This window comes from Diplotaxodon limnothrissa, linkage group LG14, assembly GCF_057381915.1.
Source record: "Diplotaxodon limnothrissa isolate DT_005_m linkage group LG14, D_limnothrissa_male_GT1.1, whole genome shotgun sequence".
NCBI classification, from domain to species: Eukaryota; Metazoa; Chordata; class Actinopteri; order Cichliformes; family Cichlidae; genus Diplotaxodon; species Diplotaxodon limnothrissa.
The window spans coordinates 42,322,367-42,347,026 of NC_140609.1; the positions used below are offsets into that span (position 1 = coordinate 42,322,367).

At 45.0% G+C, this 24,660-nt stretch overlaps 2 protein-coding genes and 1 pseudogene across 2 annotated transcripts in view; all 3 read right to left on the reverse strand.

Annotated features, from left to right (window-relative positions):
* Positions 1-4,550, reverse strand: part of spint2 (serine peptidase inhibitor, Kunitz type, 2) — an 8,134-nt gene extending 3,584 nt beyond the window's left edge. The window contains exons 1-3 of the mRNA XM_085371439.1: positions 4,020-4,550; positions 2,010-2,180; positions 200-313 (exon numbers count right to left, since the gene is read on the reverse strand). Of these exons, the coding sequence (XP_085227565.1) occupies positions 200-313; positions 2,010-2,180; positions 4,020-4,464 (730 nt within the window). The 5' untranslated portion in view covers positions 4,465-4,550. The remainder of the gene's footprint in view (positions 1-199; positions 314-2,009; positions 2,181-4,019) is intronic.
* Positions 4,551-10,436: 5,886 nt separating this feature from the next.
* On the reverse strand, positions 10,437-23,781 carry LOC146619612 (transmembrane 4 L6 family member 1). Its single transcript, XM_085371447.1, has 5 exons — positions 23,605-23,781; positions 11,252-11,320; positions 10,951-11,105; positions 10,604-10,796; positions 10,437-10,498 (listed from the first exon to the last, which is right to left on the reverse strand). The coding sequence occupies exons 1-5, from the start codon at positions 23,779-23,781 to the stop codon at positions 10,478-10,480; spliced, it is 615 nt and encodes a 204-aa protein (XP_085227573.1). The 3' UTR covers positions 10,437-10,477.
* On the reverse strand, positions 14,432-15,040 carry LOC146619613 (uncharacterized; annotated as a pseudogene).
* Positions 23,782-24,660: the final 879 nt, after the last annotated feature.

Genomic DNA, 24,660 nt, shown 5'->3' on the forward strand with positions numbered 1-24,660 from the left:
GTTCACAGCCATACTGCAGCACTGTTTGAACCTGGTTGTCCTGCAGGTGGCAGCACTGCATCTTCCTCTAGAAGAAGTACTTTTCAAAGGTAACTTGAGTGGGACTGCTAGTAGTACTGGAGTACTGCAGTAGTGACAGGTGTTATAAATGATCAGTGTTATTGATCAGTGATTGGTTGGTGAGTCGGGGTGGCGTTACCAGATTTGTCAAAGTCAGCAGATTCTGGATCAGATTCAACCAGAACATTTGGAGCCATCCGAGGAGCTTTAACAGGAGGAGGAGCAGGAGTGGACTCATCAGGGAGAACTGGGCCTGGAAAAACACACACAGTTTACTTTGACCAGGTGTGCTCCACAGGTGTAACCAGGTGCAGCACCTAAATGAAGAATGCCCGTCCTTCCAGTTGAACACTCAACCAATCGGGGGCATGAATGCTGTCATGTGGGTTTACAGTGCTGCTTTTGTAAACTCATCAGCTGAGTACAGGTAAGCCAAAGCTGTCCTTTTAAAGGAAAGCTGATGGTGAGAGGACACACTCCACTGATCGTCCAGCAGGTTGTATACAGGCGCTGTGGAGAGCATCCTCACACAGAACATGACATCGTGGTTTGGGAACAGCTGTGTGAAGGACCAAAAAGCTCTCCAGAGAGTGATCCGTACAGCAGAACGCTGCTGCAGGATTGCTCTCCCCCCGCTTCAGGACACCTACACCAGGAGATGCCGGACTAGAGCAGCGCAGATACTGAAGGACCCGTCCCATCCTGGCAACAAACTGTTCCAACTTCTGCAATCTGGTAGAAGGTTCCGCATCATCCGGGCAAGGACAGAGAGACTCAAGAGGAGCTTCTATCCCCAAGCCATCCGGGCCCTAAACACACACCCGCCCTCTCACATCATCTATAAGTGACTGAGACAGGACTCTTCCAGACACTAAACCAAGGCACAATGTACATTTCAATTCCTTTAATTTAAATATCTTTATATTGTCTATCCTGTAAAATAGTCAGATGTCTATTCATATTAATGTACAGAATTCACCTGCTTGCTGCTACTACTGCACATTCACCCAATGTATATACTATATGTGTGTGTGTGTGTGTGTGTGTGTGTGTATATATATATATATAATGTTTTTCCTCTACACCCCCCCCCCCCCCCCCCAATTTTTTTGCACATGTCGAGGAGCGTGTCAGGCTACATTTCACTGTGTGTTATACTTGTATAACTATGCATGTGACAAATAAAGAACCTTGAACCTTGAACCAGGTTGAAGTAAACCAGGTGTTCTCTGGTTTACCTGGAACAAAAACGTTAAACTGATCCAGTTCTGGTTCACTCAGGTACAAACACCAGACCACCTTAAACAAACCAGCTGTTAGTCCCGCCCCTTTTACATTCTTTAGATCAGATTTTAATGTTTTTACTGCGTGAGTAAACACACCTTTGATACTGTGTGTGTGTCCTCTGTGATCATGGTGCCTTTAAGCAGTGTCGTAATAATCTGAAAATCGAGTGTCTGACAGGAAAAGTCACCTGATCTGATTGTCCAATCAAATCATCTCAGATGGGAGAAGATGCGAGCCGCTCAGCTGCTGTTGTTTGATTCAGAAACACGGAGGACAAAAATGATTTTAATGAAGGAAATTTAAGAAAGGACAAAGATTTGTGCTGTGAACTTTGACCCCACAGCTGTCACAGCCAGAGCCCCCCCACAGTCGGTTTAATAATGACCCTCACAGTCTGTGTGCTCGATCAGTCAAACGTTGGTTACTGATTATCAAACACGTCATTAGTCTGTGACTTTAAAGGAGTGGTTTCATATCCGATCTGTAACGTGTGCCGTGGATCTGTGTTTTAATGACGCTCGCGTGTGTCGTTTTTTTTTTTTTCAACCTGCAGGTGAAATCCGCCTGCGCGCCTCATCCCCACACAGTCAACGATGAATTTATATTCCCCGTGTACTTAAATAGGCACTGTTCCTTTAAACAAACATAAACAGGAAGTTTACCTGTGACCCCGGAACAGGTGGCCTCACACTCCTCCTGAGACTCAAAGTGGTTTCTGTTGGCCTCGCAGCCGCCGTACACGAAGCCGCTGCAGTTCCCGCTCGTCACGTTGTAGAAGAAGCGTGGGAAGGCAGCGCGACACGGGCCCACCTTCATCGGCAAGCGACAGCGAACTGAGAGAGACAACAGAGACACCGTCAATAACAGCACTGATAATCTTTCGGCGCTCTCTGATTGGCTGAGTTCAAACCCTGTCAGTTTCCTGTAATTTTCAAAGTGCTCTTGAGCAACAGCTCTCCAGCTTCCTGAAGGAGTGCGTTTGTTTGTTGACCTCTGACCTCAGGCTTCTGATGCAAAGATGAGCCAGTTTTGTCTCTGCTCATAACAGACACCTGAGCAAAGAACCAGTTTTAAACTGTCTTTAGGCTCTTTGTCACGGTCATCATAGCGCACTAAAATAAAAATAAGAACTAGATGTTTGGAAAAAGAAAGAACACTAACAAAGTTAGTGGTCGTGGAAACTAAACGAATGAGACGTTTTTAACACTTATTAGTTTGGTAAATATACCTTCCCTGACGAGGCTCAGACTCTGGAGTCACATGTTTTTTCAAACGCCCTCCTCACAGTAAGAACTTAAAAAGTGTAAAACTAACACTCAAAGTATCATCTACTAATGACGATCATCTAGTGTCCACTGAAGCCTCATCAGACAGGTCTCAGTGAAGGACGGCTGTCAGGAAGTCATTCCACATGAGGGGACACAGGAGAAAAGACTGAGGTCTGAAAATGACACGAGAACTGGACTGAAGAGGACCAGGTGTGACGGAGCGATGGATCCACATCAGTATGTATGAGGAGATCCCACACTGAGAGTCTGCAGCCATCTGTGAGCCACGGTGGAGGCGCTGCCATGGCTTCAGCTGACCTTCCAACCAAAATACAAAGAAAGGAGTGTTGACGTATCAGGTAACACCAATGAGTTAATCCAGAAAACCAGGTGCATTATGGGTGTGCCAGCAAAATAAACTGGACAGTAGATGGACTCAAAAACCCAAACCTCATGAAAATCTCAGGTGTTTAAATCACCTTCAAACAAACAGGTGAGGGCTCCGCCTCCTCTCAGGTGAAGCAGCCCGACCGGTCCAACCTCTCGGAGAACAAACAGCCTGTAAAAATACCTGCACAGGTGGATTCCAGGTAGGGCATGGTGTCACATTTACAAGGAAACAAATGAGAGCAGATCATTAACTCTCAGAGGTGCTCGACCCGAGAGAGGCTGCCGGGGGCTCCCATGATGCACTGCGGGTTTCTTCTTCACTCACCTTGTGCTCATAAAGCTCTCTGTTTCAGGTAATCACTGAGCAGCTGAAAGCCTCATCCGTCACGTTAGACTAAAAAGGTCAAAGGTCAGTTTCTCTGTGACATCAATTTCACTTGTTTTTATCATTATTATAATAATGACCACAGCGTCCACGCTCTCAGGTTCAGTCCATGTTTGGCGCTTCCTGTTGACATTAGTGTGAATATGTCTCTGATCAACCAGAGCGTGAAGCGTCACAAAGAGGCCACAGGTCACGGGTTTGTGTCTGCAGTTCACCTGTGCAGGTAACAATGCAGCAGAGCAGGATGGGCAGCATTGCTCAACAACAATGAGGCACCAAATGCGCCGCCCACAGCGACTCCCTTTTCACAGATTCACACGCCAACTCTGTTATTGATCAGGAAGTATGAGCTCAGTATTCTCAAAGGTTTCAGTGAATGAGGTCATTACTGAGTCAGCTCTGACTCCGCCTTCTTTTGTTTGTTTTATTTTGAAAGTCTTCAGCACGAAGGAGGAAATCAATAATAATAATAATAATAACGACCAATAATCAAGTTAAACTGATCAGGTTTCTCCCTGCAGACTGATCAATGAGCCATCTATCGATTAGGTAAAGGATCAGTTATGTTCAGCCTGATCTGTCAGCTCCATTACGGCTCTGCCTGTCGATCAATAATCAAAGCTTCTTACTGTTGTTAGACCCGTTGCTCCGCGGCTCCCAGCGCTGCACCTGCGGCATGTTGTTCTCCTCCTGGCCGCCCTCCTGCGCATCTCCGTCGGCCTTTTCCGCCACGAGCTTACGGTAAACCTCAAACTGGCTACTGGGACGAAGTGCGCAGGCGTCGTGGCCGTCCCCACAGCCCACCAGCTTGCAGTGGGTCGGTCCGTCCGTCGGAAACCCGATCACAGCCAGGTCGCAGTCCGGGAGCGCGCAGCACATCGCCCGACAACTCTTGGGATCGAGCTCCATCACATTGCTCAGCAGCCGCGCTCCGCCAGCCTCGAAATCCGGGACCTGTTTGGGGTCGGTGGACTGGTTCCAACTGCAGTCCATAGCCAGACCCGAAGCCAGCACGAGCCCGAGCGCGAGCAGCTTCAGCGGGATCAGCGGGATGGTCGCGCCCCCAGTCATCATCAACAATCAATACAAAGCTCCAATAATCAGGAAACAGCGCAGCGAGCCTCCGGCCACACGGTCACTTCCGTGTTCTTGGCTCTGTCGCACTTACATTTACCTACGACAGGTGCGGCAAGCGAGGCCTCGCCCACACCCAGACGTCACTCACACTCAGACACACACACTCACACATACAGAGTTCTGCTGAACGGTGAAAACCTCAAAGGTTCAAATAAAACTCGTTTTGTTTTACTGATGACGATGAATCTTCGGCACAGAGCGGGAGAACAGAGTTTGAATTACAGTCAATCATTTGGTGTCTGAGCGCGCTCAGTGCTGCTGTTGGTCTCTAAGGTGACGGCTGCACATTACAGCTGTTTCCATGGAAACATGAACACCTCCTGTCCCACATCCTGATGAAGGAGACCTGATATCAGATCAGAGGGCATTAATGTGATTGGCTGAACAGGTGTGTTCACTGTTTGCAGCAGAGTGACACTCAGCAGGAAAGCAGAATCAGCACATGTTCACATGACCACATGACCACACGCACTCTGAGCTGCTGGGCTGCACATAAAAGAATTAGAGGAAATGGCTGATTTCAAACTCTGAGCTCGACACATGACTCGGCTCCTCTGCTTCCTTCTGAGGGCCTCTGGATGTCTGGAGTCTTGATCTCGTCCATACCTGCTTCATGCCCTGGAGGACGGGGCTGTGGCCCCCCCACACCCTCTAGCAGATCATTACATGAAGGAACCTTTTAAAAAAACAAGCGCGTCCATGCTCACAGGTGTACACACGGGTGATCACACCCACAAACTACACCCTTTTTGGCTCCTACCTCAAAGCACACTGTGTTCTGTTGATCTTATGTGCTGCACAATAATGTTTAATATTTAGTATTTACTGTCATATTCCCATATATCATCGCGATGATGTTGATTGTGTTGCTCTTTTTTTTTCTTCAGCTTGTTTTCTCTTTTTTCTTTTTTTTGTTATTCTCTTTTTATTAAACAACCTATATAAACACAAATAATCCAAAATAAACATATAATCAAGAACAGACGTAAATAATAAAATAAATAAATAAATAAAAATAAGAAAAACAGACGGGTGTACCCTCTAGTGTGTATGTACTCGCACACACATATTCACTCACACACCCATATTCTTAAGCATACATACACATACCTACTTACATATGTGTTCACTTGTAGTCTCATACATACTAACATATACATATAAACACATAACGATTCAGAAATGTGGCATATATAGTTACAGAGATTCAAACAAGATCGGGTCTCCTTAACCGGATGTAGTGTTTCCATTTACCCCAAATTTCACTAAATATATCAAACTGGAGTCTTTTAATGAAGGTAATTCTTTCCATTTTAAACATCCCATGTACAGTCTCATGCCAATCACCCAGTGATGGAATTTTCACACTAAGCCATTTCTTGGTAATAATTTTACGGGCAGCCAAACTCAGGATACCATACAACTGCTTAGACATTTTATCTACATTTACTGAGTATAAATATCCAAACAAAAGTTCGTCCCAATTAAAGGGAAGCTGCATACCAAAAATAATCTGCAACTCAGAGTGGATCAATACCCAAAAAATGTTGATCCTTGGGCAAGACCAGAACAGATGAAAATGTTTTACTCCTTGGGCCCCACAATTTCTCCAGCAATTAGAGTGATTAAAATAATGTTTACTTTGTGCAGGGGTAATAAAAAACCTACAGATACTCTTCCAACCGTAACATCTCCATGTATTAGAACTAGAAATTCTCCACTGAAAAGCGCATTGCTCATACCAAATGTTATCTGATATTGCTATATTTGTTTCATTTTCCCATTTTTTTTGATGTAGGTAGTATTCCACTTCTTAACCTCTTGTATACCCTTGTACAATCTTGAAATCACCTTAAGGCCTGTGTCAGCCTGATAAGCCTTGACAAATATACTCAGAACAGGTAAAGAAAAAAGATCTGTTCTCTTAGGTATAAAATTATATAGATGATGCCTAATTTGTAAGAACCTAAAAAAGTTCATTTTACTTAACTGGTATTGATCTTTTATTGATTGGAAGTCCCTAAGAATTCCCTTATCGTAAAACATACAATATGCCGTTAAACCTTGTCCGCCTCCTCTCAGGTGAAGCAGCCCGACCGGTCCAACCTCTCGGAGAACAAACAGCCTGTAAAAATACCTGCACAGGTGGATTCCAGGTAGGGCATGGTGTCACATTTACAAGGAAACAAATGAGAGCAGATCATTAACTCTTTTTTCATTCTCAACAGGTGATGGCCTGGCCTGCATTTGTATAGCGCTTTTCTAGTCCATAGGACTTTACACTACTTTACACTACATTCAGTCATTCACACACACATTCACACACTGGTGATGGCAGCTACATTGTAGCCACAGCTGCCCTGGGGCGCACTGACAGAGGCGAGGCTGCCGGACACTGGCGCCACCGGGCCCTCTGACCACCACCAGTAGGCAAACATGGGGTTAGTATCTTGCCCAAGGATATTTGGCATGCAGCCAGGATGCAGCCTGGGATCGAACCACCGACCTTCTGATTAGTGGCTGACCTGCTCTGCCACCTGAGCTACAGCCACCCCAGGTGATTGATAGATGGATTTTTTGTCTGCTTATTTTGTTGGTTTTTGTTTTTTGCCCTTTATCCCCGTCCCTCTTCCCCGCTGTTTTTCTTTCCCTCTTTCTTTCTCCCCTTTCTTTTACCCAGGCTCTTTCGTCTTCAACCGTCAGTGACCTGCAGAGCAGCACCATGGCGAAGGTTTATCAGAGAGAAGTCTTCTGTGATATTATAATATGCCCCCTTCATCTCTCGAGCTCCCGTTTCATCTTAAAAGGCTGGAAGATGTTACAGAACTTCTAGACAGAAAACAATAATAGATTGGATTTATATAGCGCTTTTCAAGGCACCCAAAGCACTTTACAATGGCACTATTCATTCACTCTCACATTCACACACTGGTGGAGGCAGCTACAGTTGTAGCCACAGCTGCCCTGGGGCAGACTGACAGAGGCGAGGCTGCCATATCGCACCATCGGCCCCTCTGGCCAACACCAGTAGGCGGTAGGGTAAAGTGTCTTGCCCAAGGACACAACGACCAGGACAGAGAGCCCAGGGATTGAACCGGCGACCTTCCGGTTACAGATGCGCTTCCCAACCCCCTGAGCCACGGTCGCTCAAGTCCTTTAGAGGCTGTCCACGTGCTCAGATCTGACCGACAGTGAATCATTCATGGCGTGCAGGAAACATGATGAGAGCCTGATTAAGGACAGGGAGAAATGGGCTCCGATGTTAAATCAGCACAGACTGAGGGCTGATTAGACCAAAACCTTTACATGAAAAAGCTGAGAAACTTAAGAATCTTCTCTGGCTGGTGAATTGGGGTCTTTTTATGTGGTTAAAGTCACATCATGCACATGAATCCATGCTGGCTGCATGTATATATATCAACTAAAAATTGCACAGACTTGTAAAGATCATTTCTCATCGGTGCCTATTTTCATTTTTGCAGTGTTGTGTTTAACATGTCATCAAAGCTGTGCCACCTACATGCAAATGTATAATCAAAGGTAAACGTGTACACACAGACAGCTACACGCACAGTTTTACAGATATTTTTCTACTTCAAGCTCATGAATTCATAAGACAGTGTGTATGCCAGGCAGAGCAGACTAACATGACAGCCTCCTGACAGCTCCCGTACACAGGCAGCCTGCTTTGGGTTTTAGATATACAGTATATTTTGAAAGTTATTCAAGAGCAAGGGTGCGGAGGGAGCAGAAACACCACATGAATAAATAGAAATCAAACACTCACTGGCTGAGGTTTTGGCACTTTGAGCAGAGATATGGGGGAAGGTGTCAAGGGGTACGACAACAGGGTTTGACAAGGGGGCCATGACGGGCAGCAGACAAAATAAGAAAATAAATAAATAATAAAAAATACTTGTGTGATGATTGATCAATCAGCCCTCTGAGCCCTCCTGAGCTTCAGCTCATGTTGTCATGTCATGGTCTGTGGAGTGGACAGTAGTGGACCCAAAGACAGACACACGAAACGTGGAAACAGTGCTGATCTGAACAGAAAACGTGTCTTTTATTATGGCCGAAAACATGAACCACACACGAAAAAGAGAAACTAATCGCAAAAACCTAAACTGGGAAAATAAATACATGAAAACCAGGAACACTAGGAAATAGATATGAGACACGAGGAGCTTAGCAGATGATCAGACGACCAGCAGAGGGAGACAGAGGGCGTAAATACACAGAAAGGTACCGATGGAACCAGCTGCCAGATGAACATGACTCCACAGGGGAAGCAAAATTAAACACACCGAACATGGAACACGGGACTGTCAAAATAAAACAGGAAATAGGCAGAGTAAGACACTCGGACTAAACAAGTGAACAGGGAAGTGACAATGGGAGACGAGACACGGATCAAACTACGGAACACGTACAGAGGACACAACGGGCTGGGAGACATGACGCTGAACACAAGGAGAACATGGGAACAAAGCGGGGAAACAAGACACGTGGACACACACACACACAAGGCGTTACACTGAGACGGCAAGCGTAACTGGACTGACCCTGACCTCAAACACACCACCTACAGTCAGATCAGGAAGACAACCCCATTTTAACTCCACCCTCACAACCCATTAACCAGCCCACCTGCCTCAGCAGAGCCTGCCGTCACAGGGAGTGTGGGCCTCACTCGTGTCTGCATTTCACACTGCAGACGTGGCTCTGAAACAGCCGCTGCATTTAGCTGCTGAACCAGAGTCTGACTCCACTTTCATCCTCACGGCTCTACTTCCTGTTTGTCACATGATTAAAAAAGAAACCTGAGCCATGATCCATCGCACGTGTGTGTATGGTACTTGTCTACGTGCGTAGTCAGGGTGTGACCTCTGGCTCACTCACACATTAATGCAGTGGAGTTCACTTGGAGCTGTGCGTCTGAGCCCTGCTTCATCTGAGGTCACCTTGACATTCAGGGCCAAGGTCGTCCTTAAAAGAGGAGCGAGAGTCTGAATAGTGTAATAGTGTTTGTTGGTGCATTCAAGTTTAAAAAGCTGAGCACCAACCACAATTTTATGTCAGCAACACAGTCCTGCAAAACCCCCAGACAGGTTGGAGTTGGAGTCATAATGCACCCAAATACAGGAGGAAAACTCAGCTTTATGTGCTGCAAGCTTGCAGATAAAACAGACTGAGACAGAACAGGATGGCTCAGGGTTCAAAGACGCCACACTGGACCATCATCCACATGGACCATAACCTCGAAACATCACACTGCAAACTCCACAAACACATGAATAAATACAGAGCGTTGTTGTTTGCGCTGTGTTGTTCTTATCTGAATGATCAGTGTAATCAGAACTGTGACATCTGCAGATATTATCTCTGCAACTAAAACCACAACATCTTTAACACTTTTAGTTTTATTTGTTTTTATGGATTATCACAAAAACACAAACAGCATAAGCGTATGCTTCAGCCAATAACTGTTGATTAGCCTTGTCTCGTGCTTTCTTTGTGGTAGATCTTTATTCTGTATACACTGAGATATCTGAATGCTAATCAAAATAAATTAATTAAAAAAATAAAAAGTTTAATAAAATGATCAGTAAACAACATAATCAATAAAAATCTGAGTTTAACTTTGAAAACAAAAATCAATGATTTAGTTGTTTTTTTTTAACCAAACATTTGAATTTGTTGAAGCTCTTATTAAGCACGAGGATATTATTTTATTATTGATTATTTAGCTTAACTGGATGTTTGAATAGTTTTATTCAGGAAAATAAATAAATAATTATTAAAAGGTACATGTACTGCAATCCTGCGTAAGGTCGAGGTATTTCAGGTTATTGATCTTCATGCTATTGATTATCTAAAGTGCATCAGTGAAAGACTTTTAATTTTAATTCTGTGTATCACAGTTGGAGCTCCCAGGATCGAACTCACGTCAAACTGAAACTGGACTGATCTGAAACATAGAAACACACACACACACACGTGCGATATGAATAAACTGCTAAATCTGGAGCAGACGTTATAAATAGATGGTCCAAAGGTGTGTTCTCCCACAGACCTTACTGTGGGAGAGGCCCCGGCCCAGAATCAGGCCAAGTATGGAGTTCAGGATGTTGGCCCCACAGAGGACCGTCTGCAGTCCGCTCACAGTCCCCATCACACTGAACAGGACCAAGTTCCACTGGACCACCGAGCTGGGCTCCAAGCAGACCCCAGACCACAGAGTCCTGTTGAACAGGTATCCCGAGTGTCTAAGGAGACAGGAAAATATCTGCCCAAGAGTACAAGGAAACATCTGGCCGAGGCTACAAAGAAAACATCTTTGACATTACTCCGAGTGTCTGAGGACAGAGAGACAGGAAACCACTAAAACCAGTTCAGAACATCTGTGTGAGTGTGTCTCACCGGCCTGGGAGGGGCTGCAGCGGGACCCCCCAGGTGGGACCAGAGGAGTCGTTGTAGAGGCAGAGGGGACCCTGAGACAGACCAGTGGCACTGACCAGGGAGCAGGAGGCAGCAGAGAGCAGACACAGGCAGGAGTAAAGCAGCTGGCACAACATCTGGAGAAGAGAGACGTGATATGACTGACAACATCTGGAGCAGCTCACACGTGTCAGAAAAATACAGATGTGGTTTCCAGATTTCACTTTGATAAAAAACATCTGTGATGAAAATCGGTGCGAGAGGGGGTGGAGCCTGAGGTCACCTGACTCCTGAACGCACAGCAGCCTCGGGTTCTGCTGCTCTGGACAAAGGCTCGAGCTCCAAGTAGAACCTGAAATCAGAGTTTAAAAATTCTAGTTAAACTGTTACACCTTGATTTCATTTTCTACTTTAACTTTGTTGAGGTCCAATCACAAAGAGGAACATAAAAACACATCATCAGTAAGCAAATTATACTGATGCAAATGTAACTGACAAGTAAATGGTAAAATGGTAAATGGACTGATTCTTATATAGCGCTTTTCTACTCTCCCGGAGTACTCAAAGTCAATACAATGAGTCAAAGGTCAAACATTAAAATCCCAAATGACAAAATGTACTGTACCAGACGCAGCACAGTTATTATCGACAGTCACTGAGCAGATAAAACCACAACCAGGAACACACAAAAAATCCTCAGTAAGGAACTTGTACTAACACAAATTCAGCCATTTAAAATAACATGAATATGAAGGATATGGCTGGATTGTCTCAGGGGCATCTTTACACAACCTGCACCTGGTGTGATAGACTCCAGCCTCTGTGGATCTCAGAGCTTGTTCTTCTGCTGCCATGATTAGTGCCTCTGTGCTGTCTTTCAGTCCAGCTTTGTCCAGCCACTGGTAGGATTTCTGGATATCAGTCACTTACTCTACCTGCTGGTGGTACATACCGTGCAGGGGCCCGTCCTTCCATGATGGTGCCTCCTCTTGCTCCTCTTCGTTCTCACGTTTCTGCTGCCTGAGGTAACTGACACCAGACCCAGCACGATCGTGGCTCAAGAGTTGGGAGTTTGCCTTGTAATCGGAAGGTTGCCGGTTCGAGCCCCGGCTCGGACAGTCTGTCGTTGTGTCCTTGGGCAAGACACTTCACCCGTTGCCTACTGGTGGTGGTCAGAGGGCCCGGTGGCGCCAGTGTCCGGCAGCCTCGCCTCTGTCAGTGCGCCCCAGGGTGGCTGTGGCTACAATGTAGCTGCCATCACCAGTGTGTGAATGTGTGTGTGAATGGGTGGATGACTGGATATGTAAAGCACTTTGGGGTCCTTAGGGACTAGTAAAGCGCTATATAAATACACGCCATTTACCATTTGAGGTGCTGACATTCAACGGTCCCCAACCTCCTTCCTTCCACTTAGCGTACAGCCTCAGGGTGCTGGACTTGGGGTGAAACCCTCCGTGCATGGTCAGGAGCTTTCTTGCCTTGATGTCAGTGGCTTCTATCTCCTCCTTTGGCCAGCTTATTATCCCAGCAGGGTACCTGATCACAGGTAGGGCGTAGGTGTTGATAGTCCTCAGGACTTGCCTGACGCTCTGCAGGTACTTGGTGGTTGCAGCTTTCCTAGCGGCCTCTTCATGGTTCCCATTTGCCTGTGGGATCCCCAGGTACTTGTAGCTGTCCTCGATGTCTGCAATGTTGCCTTCTGGTAGTTCGATCCCCTAAGTTTGACTACCTTCGTCTAAAACTGCTCCGTGTCCACACTATCATTTTCAAAGAGTTGTTCGTCCACATTGAAACAGCCAAAAACGCTTACGTTCCAGTACTGTACATGCACGTAAAGTAACACAATTCAACCTCCCTCATTTCTTTCTGCTGTTTTTTTACTTTGCGGCTCTTTGAAACATCGCGGCAAAATGTGAAGGAAAAGCACCAAATCTTTTAAATGGACTGACAATGAGGTGGAGTTGTTGCAGCGAGTAATATGAGAGTGCAAAGTTGCAAAAACGAGTGAGAATTAAAGAATTGGAAGAAAAGCTATCTGGAGCATGTACAGACTGATATTAACCTTTAATAGGTCTGTCAAAACTGACAGCAAACAAAATGCTGTCCACCACCTTAGTTGAATTGGTCACATGACTGCATCACATGACTAAAATGCATCATGGTTTTACAAAGCCTCCATTTTCACAGTCCACACCACAACGCAAAAGCTGCGTTTTTCAAACGTATCTGCTTTGGAGAGCATTTTCAAAAAGCTCAGTTTTCCTTGACCGAAAACGCCGTCTCAGTGTGGACGGGAGGCCAAAACAGAGAGAAAAAGATCAAAACGTATTAGTGTAGACATGGCCTTTTTGTCTGTGTGCGTGCGTGTGAGGATGTGTGGCTTGCGTTCAGCCTGAGGAAATGTCCTTTCACCCAATTAAGCGAAGATCAACAGTCTGCAGCCTACGCAGGTGGCCTGGAGGGAACTGGTGAGAGAGTTAGGGAGTCTCGTTGTTGCTATCAGGGGAGAATTTGTTGTTGTTCTCGTCGGCATTGGTCTTCAAGCGTCCAGCTGCCGCTGATAAGCTAGGGCCAAACCAGCTCAGATCAGCAAGAACCCCGTTGTCATGGTTCTGAATAGGTAGATGTCTTCAATGTCCTCGATAGACAGACCCGCCAGCCACACGACGCGCCACTTCTGCTACCCATCCATCGTGTATCCAGCAGGGAATGTCCCTCCACTGGGGCTCTCTCGAACCCAGGCTCCTCGTAGAGAAGAGAGTGTCAACTGCACTCAGGGACCAGTTGATCAAATCAACAGTTATAATTCTTCTTAACTTTTTAGAGAACAAGAACGAGACTGAAAGGATCTCTGAGGGTTAGAGTTAGACGAGACTAGACAAGGACATAGGAGCTAAGCAGGAAAGACAAGGGAGAGAGAGGCGTCCGCCTCCCCCAAGAGCTGAAGTATCAGTATCAGTATCATCAAGCTTTATTTGTCGCCACATGCAGGGCACATAAATGTCCACAGCACAACATTGTGAAAGACATGACAAGCCACAGGATTGGGTGGGGGGTGAGGAGTAATCCGAAGCGAACACAGCAGCCGCCCTGCACAGCGCTACCATTCCAGCGCGGCACACAGACCTGCCGTGTTCCCCCGCAGGAAACAAGCATTGAAGGCGTTTGGAAAGGGAGGGGGATGAGTGCGTGCTTATCAGTGTAAGTGTGTATGTGTGTGCGTGTCCATAGTTCAGCTGAGACAGTGTCCTTCGCCCTATCAGGCTAAGTAAACAGTTCTCCAGCCAATCCAGGTGGCCTTGCATGGGATGGGAAGAATAGCCGTAACACAGTCGTTATCAGGGAGTGATAGTTCAGCTCCAGCCTTGGGCCTGCAGCTGGTGCCGTGATGGGGGTTCGCAATTTCGATATTGATTTTGTAAATTTCCATGCGAGCAGCCCAGGAGAATTTTCAGGCTGCTCTTTAACACTCTGATGCTGGCCTCTCAATCTCCCGTTGGAGAGCCGCGAGCCTCCCCATGATGGTATCAAACTTCTGTTCCATGGTGTTGTCGTTCTTTTGATTCTGAGACTTCACAACTGCAGTGATCCGTTCCGCGATGTGTTCCAACTGTCGCTCAAGGGTGTCATTGTGAGCAGGCCTCTCTCTGATGTTTCCCCTCATACGCTCAATGGTGTTATTTTGAGCCTTCACAGCAGCTGCAAGCGTCTCCAAGGTGTTGACCATATTACGTTCGTTGTGAGAGGTCGCGCCTCATCCCATCGCTTCGATTCCAGCGGGCAGCCTTGGGGGGGTTTGAACAGCCGGTTCCGCTCTCTTATTTCTCCGATAAACCAGGGCTAAGCCAACTCCGATCAGCATGAACCCTGTTATCACGGTTCCGAATAGATAGATATCTTCAGCGTCCTCGATCGACAGTCCCGCCAGGCACACGACCCTCCAGTTCTGCCACCCGTCCATCGTGTATCCAGCAGGGAAAGTCCCTCCAGGGCACTCAGGCTCTCCCGAGCCCAGACTTCTCGTTGAGAAAAGGGTGTCAATAGCATTCAGAGACCAGTTGATCAAATCCATAATTCTCTTTAGGTTTTAGAGAACGACAGTGAGAGAGTGTTCCAGGGAAAGTAATGCACACAAGACAAGACAAGGACATAGAGGCTAAGCAGGGAAGATAAGGGTAAGGAGGAGAGGAGTGGAAAAACACATGGCCTCTATTGCTGTTCGCCACGTCCCCACTGAGTTCCTGATGAGGGCTCTTAGGATCCTGTTGATCTGTTGTAGACAGGTCTAGGCATTCCAGGATCCAGGTGTGGGGCATTGAGTCAGGTTTTCTTGTAATCCATCCAGGCAGTGCACAGGTTGGTCAGTCTGGTCTTGCAGTCTCGGCTGACTGTTCAGTCTACCAGTAGCTGGTGTTTTGCTCCTCTGGTATTCCTGCCAGTTCCTTTTTGTGTCCCGCTCATGTTGTGACCCATGTGCCTGTTCATCTTAGCCGCTATGATGCCTGACAGGAGCTGCCACGTGGTGCTGAGGCAGGTTATTGGCCGGTAGTTGGAGGGGATTGGTCCCTTCTGGGGGTCCTTGGGGATCAGGACTGTTCTGCCTTCAGTTAGCCATTCTGGGTGACTAGCTGCTGGTTCCCCAGCCCCAGGATGCAACAAAGACACCGGTAAGTTAATGGGCAGCGGGCTGTGTGCTTATGTACTCCAGGACCGGTGCCATAACAGCAGATTATGGAGCACCTTATGGCGCGTGTGCAATTTTCACTGTATATGTACAATGACAATAAAGGGCTATTCTATTCTACATGGAGGAAGAGAATATCTCCTGCTCAGAAAACAAACAGAAGCTGAACATCCTAAAACCAAAGAACTCATCATGGACTTCAGTAGGCACAGACAGGTCCACTCTCATTGTAAATGGAGAACAGGTGGAATTTGTCTCCACCTTCAGGTTTCTGGGCACTCACATCTCGGCTGATCTCACTCAGACCCACAACAGCATCGCCCAGAAGGCCCAGCAGTGGCTGCGCTTGTTCCGTGTCCTGAGGAAGAATAACCTGGACCAGGAGCTGCTAATGCTCTTCAGTGGAGAGCGTGCTCTCCTCCTGCCTGGTGTTTGGTACTCAGGGGCCACGACTGAGAGCAGGAAGGCTGCACAGAGGGTCATTAAAACACCAAAAACATCCCTGGCTGCCCTCTGACACCCCTGGAGGTCATCGCCTGATCCTCCTGTCTCAGGAAAACCAGGGCTATCACAGGTGACCCCCGGCACCCCGGCCACCACCTGTTTGACCCATTGCCCTCCGGTCGGCGCTTTTGGTCAGTCAGGTCCCACACACTCACTAACAGCTTCTTCCCCGGGGCCATTCGGACTGTTAACAAACACCATCTCAGCCATGGTCTGAGTGGCCCTGATCACTCAGCCACTCACACACAGACTCTACCCAGACCATGTCCTCTGCACTACTTCCAAGCGCTTGGAACTTGTTCTTCTAATGCAGCGGTTCCCAAACTTTATTTGCTGGGCCCCCCTTTGTTTTACAAGAAAAATGTCCCCCCCCCGCGCGGGCACAAGCACATCCTCCAACCACACACGCCCATATTTTGCTCCATTGCGGTTTATTTCACACCTCAAACATTTTGTAAACAATTAAGCAAATACAAGTAAACAGCAATAAATTACAGGCAGTAATAAAATAAACGACTAACTCTTTTAAGCTGTCCGCACCTACACGGGTGTTCTTGAACCCGCAGCTGTTTCGTTCACGTAAACAGCGTTTCAAATCACCGAAAACTGAGATTTTTTAAAACTCCTTTTTGCGTTTACGTCACGCAACGTCAAAGCTATGTGCCTTTATTCACGTCACGCTGTGCGCCACGTTATTGTTTACATGAGATGAATCACAGAATGGCAGATAGAGACGAAATACTGTTAATCTGACTGTCTGCAGGTTTTACACGCAGTTACTGTCCCTCAATTTACAAAGGCAGAGGCGTCACAGTGTGATTATTTTACGTGTAGTTGTTTTTTCCTGTGTAATAATGTTCAACATTGCTATCAATACATTTTTCAAAAATGCCTCTCTGCGCAAAATTGGTTTAAAAACATAAACAGCTGTGGGATCCTGTTAGTAGTGATGGGACGTTCTGTATCGAGGCTTCGAAGCGTGTGTCGAGTAATGGAGGGGGCGTTTCCGCGAAGCGCGTATCGAGGCTTGCTTCATTTATGGGAGGAGCTGAAAATGATGACGTCCGAAGCCTCGCTGCCCGGCTGTACCACGTGACTGGTTCAGAAAGCGGTTCGAACTTTGCCGCGAGCTATGACAGCGATATAAACCCCTCAGACCCCATTCAAAATGTGGGTGTTTGATGGAGAGTTGCGGTTAGTGAGAGTTAGAGACAGTTTAGAAAAAAAAGAAATCGCCTACGACCTGCCACAGTGGAGAAACTGTTGTTTTTAAATAAAAACCAATGATGTGTCCCCTAAACACTAATCACTGTCCTTGCCTCAATATTACAAAAGCACAACCACTGTCCACACCTCACCTCACAGTATATGATCATTTCCATTTTAGGTGTTTCCAAATAGTCATTTTCCATACTGCCAGTATAAATATACACAGTATACTGCCATCACTACAATATAGATGTTTTACACACTCCTGTTGTTGTTGACATTTACAGGCTGTGTGCAAAATGCCACACTCTTCAAATTCATGCCAACTAATATTTTTACGTCCAGTAGGTGTCCTGCTAGAGCAAATGAAGCTTCAAGAAGCTTCGCGTTGGGGTGAACCAATTGGATGAAAAGCTTCAGTGCTTCATGAGGCTTCATCTGCCCATCACTACCTGTTAGTCTGTGATTTGAACAGCCCAGCGCTGCTCCCGACAGGGAAAACCAACCCTGCAGGGAGACCTACCTCAGCACTTGTGCAGGTGAAGCCAAAGGGAAGATTTGCTTCACCATATTTTCTAGTCTTTGGCTTAGAATGAAGTTGGTTTGGAAACATATTCAGCGATGCTTCAGCTCCTGCTTTGCGTTTCTGTGGCCGCCCCGTGCTAGCAGTATCCAAGCGTTGTTTGTTTGTTTTCCCTTTTCATACCGCCCCCCTGCAATGGCTCTGCACCCCCCCCCCCCACACACACACACTTTGGGAAGGTCTGTTCTAATGTGTGCCTTTCTCTTGTTCTCTACATGTCTCTCATGTCTGATATTTGTCTCTGCTGTCTTACTATTTATATTTCATATCTGGACAGTTGATAGGGAGCACCCACAGTTTCATTGTATATGTACAATGTCAATGTGTTTATTCTATTCCTATAAGCGAATAGATTAGCTCTGCAGTTTTGGTTGGTTTATTCTAAATTCAAGCTCCATTGGATGGAGCAAAGCTGCTCTCTCCAAATGTTAATAAGTAAGTAAGTAAAATTTATTTATATAGCACATTTCACAGATAAAAATCACAAAGTGCTTTACAGTAAGATCAGACATACAAGTTAAAATTAATTCAATTAATTAAAAGCCCGTTTGTATAAAAATGTCTTCAGCTGCTTTTTAAAGGAGTCAGTAGAGTCTAGACAGCGTAAAGACAACGGCAGAGAGTTCCACAGCCTCGGTGCCTGAAAAGCCCGAACCCCACGTGTTTTAAATCTAGTACGTGGGACCACCAGTAGCCTCTGACCTGAAGACCTAAGTGCTCGGGATGAAACATGAGGTTTCAGTAGGTCAGAGATATACTGGGGAGCTTCACCGTGCAGAGCTCTAAAAGTTACAACTAAAATTTTAAAATGAACCCTAAAATTTACAGGCAACCAATGAAGAGAAGCCAAAACTGGAGTAATGTGTGACCTCTTGTTTGTACCAGTTAAAAGTCTTGCCGCTGCATTCTGTACAGACTGAAGGCGATCCAGAGCTGATTTGTTGAGACACCTAAAAAGATCGTTACAATAATCCAAACGAGAAGAGATAAAAGCATGAGTAATCATCTCAAGTTCTGCCTTTGACACCAGGGCCCTATTTCAGGAAGCCGGTTTAGAAAACTCAGAGTGAAAAACGATACTCAGGGTTGAGTAACCCCGAACTGTCCAACTCGTAATATTCGGTTTCAGAAAGGCTGATAACAAGTAGTTCAGTCAACGCGGAGTTGCTTTAACCCCAAATTAAGCGCGCACACGAGGATACATAAAGCCCTGATTAGTGGAGCACAGATTAAGCGAGTCACCATGGAGACGGAGGGAAAGAAGGCGCGGTCAATGTATCTTACAGCGCTTGAGGCTGAAATTCTGATGGCAGCATATGCCGATAACATGCAAATTTTGCGGAAAAAAAGTAACACAGCCTCAGCTGCAAAAGAAAGGGAGCATGCATGGCAAAACATAGCCGACAGAGTCAATGCGTGAGTGTTAATTTAAACATTGATCGAGGGATTTCCACCCATTTAACACGTTATTTTATTATATTATTTTATTTTTTATTTCATACATTTTATTTTGTGATGTGATGTGAGCGCAGGTGCAACCCAACAGGCCCCAAACGTTCCTGGCAGCAAGTAAAAATGAAATAGAAAAATATAGTCCAAACAGGTAAGGTGTAATTGTATTATGAGCCATAGTGCTTGGTCTGTTTGTCCCATGTAAATCAATTGCAGTTAGAGGCTACATTAATTTCCCCTCTGTAAGCACTTATTGAAATTATCTGAGCACATTACAAGTACATATTTGCTTACTCTGTATGCTCAAATGTGACCCGTTATAGCCAACAGAAAAAAAGCGGAGGCCCGAAAAACAGGTGGGGGTCCTCCACCACCACCACTCACAGAGGCTGAGCAGTTGGCTTCCACATTTGTGATAATGTTGGCAGCATCACATATGATCTTCACAGTGCAGAGAACACAAATTAGCATCCATTACTATAATGAAATAATTTGTTAGTTTGAAATGCTACAGGGAGCTATGTACCTGTACATTAATGCTGTGGAAAGACTTCCTGTTCACATAGTCTCCTTCATTTACTGAAGGAGCAATGATTGGAATGTGAGTGCCATCTATACAGCCAATCACGCCTGGGAACCGTGAGAATAAATGTAAAATTTAAGTAGTAGTTCAAGTATCACCACATCATGAATTAAGTTTCGTTCATCCTGATACCTGCAATTTTGTGGCATCCCTCTTTGATAAATCTTGTGGGTCTATGACCGGGGAACACCACACAGGAACATTACACCGTCATAGTAACTCGCTCAGAATTAATCTAAACTCGCTTTGTGAAACCGAAAACCCAGAGTTTCCGTTAACTCAGGGTATACTTACTCAGAGTTTGCTCTAAACCGGCTTCCTGAAATAGGGCCCAGTAGCCTGAGTTTAGAAATGTTTCTTAGATGATAAAAACAGTTCCGGACAAGTTGTTTAGAGTGTTTCTCAAGAGACATCGAACTGTCAAATATAACACCTAAGTTTCTGAGACTCGACTGAAATGAAGGGTCTAAAAAACTGATATGCTGCCTAATTTCTGAGAGCATGTGATCAGGTGCAATAATCAAAGTTTCTGTTTTATCTGCATTTATCTGAAGGAAACTGTCATTTAACCATTGTTTGATTTCTGACAGACAATTATTTAAATAAGACAATTTATACAACTCAGAAGCTTTGAAAGAACAGTACAACTGAATGTCATCAGCATAGAGATGATAAGAAATATTATTGTAACGTCTGATAATGTGGCCTAGAGGGAGGATATACAGCAAAAAGAGAATAGGACCTAAAACAGATCCTTGAGGTACCCCAGAAGACAGAACTGATGTTTCCGACAGCACATGATTTATACAGACAGTAAAGGATCTCTCAGATAGATACGACATAAACCATTTTAAAACAACGCCAGTAATCCCAAACAAGTCCTTCAGCCTATTTATCATGATGCTGTGATCAACAGTATCAAAAGCAGAGCTGAGATCCAACATAACCAGAACAGTGTACTCTCCAGAGTCTGCTGCCATCAGAATGTCACTAGACACTTTAAGCAAAGCGGTTTCAGTGGAGTGCAATTTGCGGAAACCAGACTGGAAAATGTCCAGAACATTGTTCTTTTCCAAAAAGTTGTTAAGTTGTTCTGCAACTGTTTTTTCCAAGATCTTTGACACCAATGGTAGTTTTGATATTGGCCTGTAACTGCTTGGAAGAGATGGATCCAAATTTGGTTTCTTTAACATTGGTTCAACAATAGCTTGTTTAAAATAGCTAGGAACTGAGCCAGTATAAAGAGAAGTATTAATTATTTCCAGAATACAGGGGCCAGTAGAATCAAACACACTAATGAAATGATGTTCCTTTACTTGTTTAACAGCAACATTTTCAAACACCTTTGAAACCACAGGTAATACAGGTAACAGGTCTGTACCCAAAGTTAATTCTGTTCATCTGGACTTTTCAGTGGGAGAAACGTTTCATCATCATCAGGTGACTTCTTCAGTCTCAGCTGACTGCAGGTTTCAACCTTATAAACAGGACATTTGTACAATGACTGAAGCCAGCCCACTGAGGAACAATGGGCTGGGAGGTCAGTTAATGATCATTAATATGCAAGTTTTCAATTCAATTAAATTCTATTTATACAGCACCAAATCACAACAACAGTCGCCTCAAGGTACTTTATACTGTAAGGTATAAAATACTATAAACAGAAAAACAACAAAAATCATAATGAGCAAGCGCTTTGGAAACACTGGGAAGGAAAACCTGCAGGGGGGGCTATCTGCCCCGAGCTGTGAATGAATCACTCAATGAAATATGGGAACGTATGGAACGCTGCACTGAGGTCTAGCAGGACAAGCACAGAGATGAGTCCACTGTCAGAGGCCATAAGAAGATCATTTGTAACCTTCACTAAAGCTGTTTCTGTGCTGTGATGAGCTCTGAAACCTGACTGAAACTCTTCAAATAAACCTCTGCAGATGATCTGTTAGCTGTTTGACAACTACTCTTTCAAGGATGTTTGATATGAAAGGAAGGTTGGAGATTGGCCTATAATTATTGAGCAGTCTTGTATAGGGATGGGTATCGAAACCCGGTTCTTGTTGAGAACCGGTTCCCACTGTTTCAGTTCCTTGGAATTGTTTGCCATTTTTGCAAACGATTCCCTTATCGAGTCCAGTCGCCCCGAATGACGTCACCACGTTGCGGAGCGTCATTTACCTGGCAGGAAACACGGCGCCTAAACGGCTCAAACGCTCAAAAGTTTGGTTATACTTTACGAGAACGGATGACAACAGGGCAACTTGCAATACTTGCAAAGTAGATGTTTAAGGGAGGAAACACTACGAATATGCAAAAGCATTTGCTCACAAACACGCGATGACCTTAAATGAATGTCGTGTTTTTAATTCCACTCCGGACTCGTGAATCTCAACCCAGCAGCAGCGGTAACGTTTGCACGTCCTCTCCCGTTAATGCGGCAGGTAAATAATCAACAACAGTGCATATTATGTTAGCGCGATCTGCCTTATTACAGACCTGCCATTACTGTGCATTTAGGTGACCATGATGAGAGACAGAGTCTGGCTCAGATGCTGGCAGTTCTCGCTGCAGTCTGCCGGTAGCGTCTCCTTTCAGGCCAGGATAGACGAACGTCACCGAGCAGAGACTCAGTTTGTGGTCAAAGGTTTGCACCCGTTTGCCACAGCAGATGATTTTCAGTAAGTGAATGTGTGTAATTGTAGGCAGGAACATTACTGTTGCGTAATTGCTACAGAATAATTTATGTTAAACTTTGTTATTGCTACAGAAGAATATTTATTTTATTATTTTACATTTACATTTTGTTTTCCTGGGGACCCTGTGACACCCCATTGAAGAGCCGCAGGCTGGATCTCTTAAGATCTCACTGTTGGGTTTGTAAGGCCATGTTACTCCTAAATTTCTATCTTGTTCAAAGAGAAGATATAAAACAAAGTTCTAAGCTAATCAACCTTAGTGTTCTCCTTTTTAAAAATAATCAATAAAGAATCGAATTGTTAAACAGAATCGAAACTGGAATTGGAATCGTGAAAATCAATACCCATCCCTAGTCTCGTAGGATTGAGGTGTAGTAGACACACTGATGTTTTGGAGAAAGTCATTACTTAAGTTAACTCAGGAAGAAAGATTGGAGAAAGAGTCTAAAGAAGAATAAGCAGTCTACAGACTTCTGTTACGGCAGCTCTGCGCAGTAGTTACTTTTGAGGGAATAATATTATATTCTGTATATTCCTCATGTTGTTTACTTTGTTCTTTTTAATCGTACTATGTGATTGTGACTATCACATCATATTTTGCATCTAAATATCATGTCACACTTGACCTCTGATCTCACTTTTACATTTCACATCTGCCTTTGTTTCAGGTTGACCCCAATCGTTTCCTAGATGTGAAGGCACCAGAGTTTGAAGCTTAGTTTCAAAGACAACAGACATTTTATAAAAGCTGACCTTATTTAACTTTGAGGAAGAGATGAAAGGTCCAAAGTAAGGCGATATGTAGAATCCCTACTTTGGCCTACTGATCTGAAGGTCACATACACAAACACACATGGATGGCATGTTAAAGTAGTACATGTATATATATTAAGTATAAGAACCAGTCCATGTATGCACACACACTCACCAGGAAGCCAGAGCCCCACAGTCCTGTGGCCCAGGTAGCCTCTCTAGTCACATGACCGTCCAACAGGAACTGGATCTTCAGCTCAGGAACCAGTAGCAGGATGTTGCACAGTATGCAGACAATCGCCATGGGAACTAGAGACACGCCCACACATCGCAGACACCTTGATACGCACATCTAGATTTTTATAGAAACTGCACATGAAAACAGTCATGAGATTAACCGGCGAGTCTCTGAAGGTAAAAACACATCCTTCATAGTATTATCATTTCTTCTAAACTAAATATCTAACATCCGACTCCTGTAATTTTAATCGCATTATCTGACTCTTCTAATATGACTCTGTAATCTTGGTAGTGTGGTTACTCTAATCCAGACCTTCCCAAAGTATGGGGCTGCCCCCTAGGGGGGGTGCAGAGCCATTGCAGGGGGGGCGCGGTATGAAAAGGGGTGGGAAAAAAAACAACGCTTGGACACTGCTAGCACGGGGCGGCCACAGAAACGCAAAGCAGGAGCTGAAGCATCGCTGAATATGTTTCCAAACCAACTTCATTCTAAGCCAAAGACTAGAAAATATGGTGAAGCAAATCTTCCCTTTGGCTTCACCTGCACAAGTGCTGAGGTAGGTCTCCCTGCAGGGTTGGTTTTCCCTGGGTTCTCCAAATCACGGACAAACAGGATCCCACATTCTTGATTTTTAGTTCACAAACACTTGTTGTAATGACTAACTACTCCTGACATGTTGGAGATGTTTGCTCTTTATACAGTAAAGTTACAGCAGGATGCAAATAACATCAGGCTGATCCTGCCACGATTTGTTCCCTCTGTCACAGACTAACAGGATCCCACAGCTGTTTATGTTTTTAAACCCATTTTGCACAGAGAGGCATTTTTGAAAAATGTATTGATGCAATGTTGAACATTATTACACAGGAAAAAACCAACTGCACGTAAAATAATCACACTGTGACGCCTCTGCCTTTGTAGATGGAGGGACAGTAACTGCGTGTAAAACCTGCAGACAGTCAGATTAACAGTATTTCGTCTCTATCTGCC

Bases quoted from the DNA above. Each gene is read 5' to 3' on its own strand.
- LOC146619612 (XM_085371447.1), bottom strand. From the start codon at position 23,781: ATGTGCGTATCAAGGTGTCTGCGATGTGTGGGCGTGTCTCTAGTTCCC. The intron at 11,106-11,251 runs GTGACCTCAGGC...TCTCTTCTCCAG, and splicing joins GCTGTGCGTTCAGGAGTCAG to ATGTTGTGCCAGCTGCTTTA. The intron at 10,499-10,603 runs GTCTGTGGGAGA...TCTATGTTTCAG, and splicing joins GGGGCCTCTCCCACAGTAAG to ATCAGTCCAGTTTCAGTTTG.